At 74.6% G+C, this 1,435-nt stretch overlaps 1 protein-coding gene across 1 annotated transcript in view; it reads right to left on the reverse strand.

Moving 5' to 3' along the window:
• TRAF7 (TNF receptor-associated factor 7, E3 ubiquitin protein ligase) overlaps positions 1-1,430 on the reverse strand; it is a gene marked incomplete at its 5' end in the record, with an annotated part of 4,963 nt that extends 3,533 nt beyond the window's left edge. The window contains 6 exons of the mRNA XM_012731693.1: positions 1-209; positions 324-458; positions 525-708; positions 833-866; positions 967-1,059; positions 1,302-1,430. The exon at positions 1-209 is cut by the window's left edge and continues 6 nt beyond it. Coding sequence (XP_012587147.1) covers positions 1-209; positions 324-458; positions 525-708; positions 833-866; positions 967-1,059; positions 1,302-1,430 — 784 coding nt within the window. The remainder of the gene's footprint in view (positions 210-323; positions 459-524; positions 709-832; positions 867-966; positions 1,060-1,301) is intronic.
• Between the last annotated feature and the right edge of the window lie 5 nt (positions 1,431-1,435).

The raw sequence follows: 1,435 nt of genomic DNA on the forward strand, positions 1-1,435 counted from the left end.
GCTCCAGGCTCTTCTCCAGCTGGTCGATCTTCTCGGAGAGCTTGCCCAGCATGGAGCGCAGGAAGGCGATCTCCTGGTCCTTCTGGGCCAGCGCCACGTGCATCTCGTGGAAGCGGTCGTCCGTCTGCTGCAGGAACTCCTTGAGGCCCTCAAAGCGGCAGGCCTCCAGGTGCGTCTCGTAGGTGTCCTGGTTCCCCACGAAGGTGCACCTGTGGCACGGGAGCGCCCGCCCGCCGGCCGGCTCTCAGCCCTGCGGCCTCGGCTGTGCCCCCCCGCCCCGGGCTGGGCCTGGGCCGCCGGCGGGTCTCCGCGCGGGCACTCACCCGTACTTGGAGTGGGGGCACTTGATGTGCTCGCACTCCCTGAGGTGGGCCTCCAGGTCCATCCTGAGCAGCGGCGGGCAGCTGGGGTTGTTGGGGCAGCGCACCGGCCTGTAGTCGCAGCCGCCCTCGTGGTCCCTGCGGGCGGCACCCGGCTGAGTGTCGGGGCGCCGCCGCCGCCCAGGCGCTGGTGGGGGCACTTACTTGCGGGCGCTGAGCTTGATGGTGAAGGGGCAGCCTCGGGGGTCCACCTCGAAGGCGGCGGGCTTGCCGCTGCCCGCCGGCCGGCAGCCGTGCCGGCAGTGCACAAACAGCTCCCCGACCTGCTCGGCCACCGCGATGTTGCTCACCACCACGTTCAGCTTGGCGCTGTCCACGGGGCACTTCTCTGGGGGGAGGCCGTGCTGACCGGTCGGCTAGGCGAGCCGACCCCGGCCCGCCCCGGGCTCCGGGCCGCTCACCGGCCCGGGGACCCGCCGGTCGAGGGCCGAGGGGGCGCGGGCTGGGCCTACCTGACTTGAGGGCGCATCTCCGACAGAAGGTGTGCTGTGGAGACAAGGGCGAGCCTGCAGAGCCGCCCCGGGCACCCGCGGGGCCGCCGGCCTGCCCAGGGCCCTGGGGTGGGCGCGGGGCTGGGGGGCCTCACCCCACAGGTGGTGATCACCGGGTCCTTGAACACGCTGCAGCACAGCTGGCAGCACAGCTTGACCGAGGGCTGCTCGGCGAAGACCAGCGGCTCCTGCAAGGGCCGGCGGCGACTCAGCCCGCGGCAGGGCCCGGGCGCCGAGCGGTCAAGCCGGCCGACCCCAGCGCGGCCGTGGCCCCGGGAGCCCCCGCCTCCAGGATGCGCCTGGTGGGACGCCTGGGCCGGGGGTGCTCGGCGCGTCCAGTATCTGCCCGGCGGGGGCTTTGACCGGGACCCACCGCCCCGCGCCCGCGGGAAAGCCCGCCCAGCCCCGCGGCCGTGGTGCGGGCGCCCACCGGCTCCTCCTCCTCCTCGGGCAGCGAGAACGTGGAGCGCAGGGACATGCTGGACTCGGAGTGCAGGGAGCGGACGGAGATGGCCGAGTCGGAGCGGCGCGGCGTGCTGACGGGCGGCTGCGGCGGGCGGGCGG

Source organism: Condylura cristata, unplaced genomic scaffold, assembly GCF_000260355.1.
Source record: "Condylura cristata isolate star-nosed mole 26May11 unplaced genomic scaffold, ConCri1.0 scaffold00032, whole genome shotgun sequence".
Lineage (NCBI taxonomy): Eukaryota > Metazoa > Chordata > Mammalia > Eulipotyphla > Talpidae > Condylura > Condylura cristata.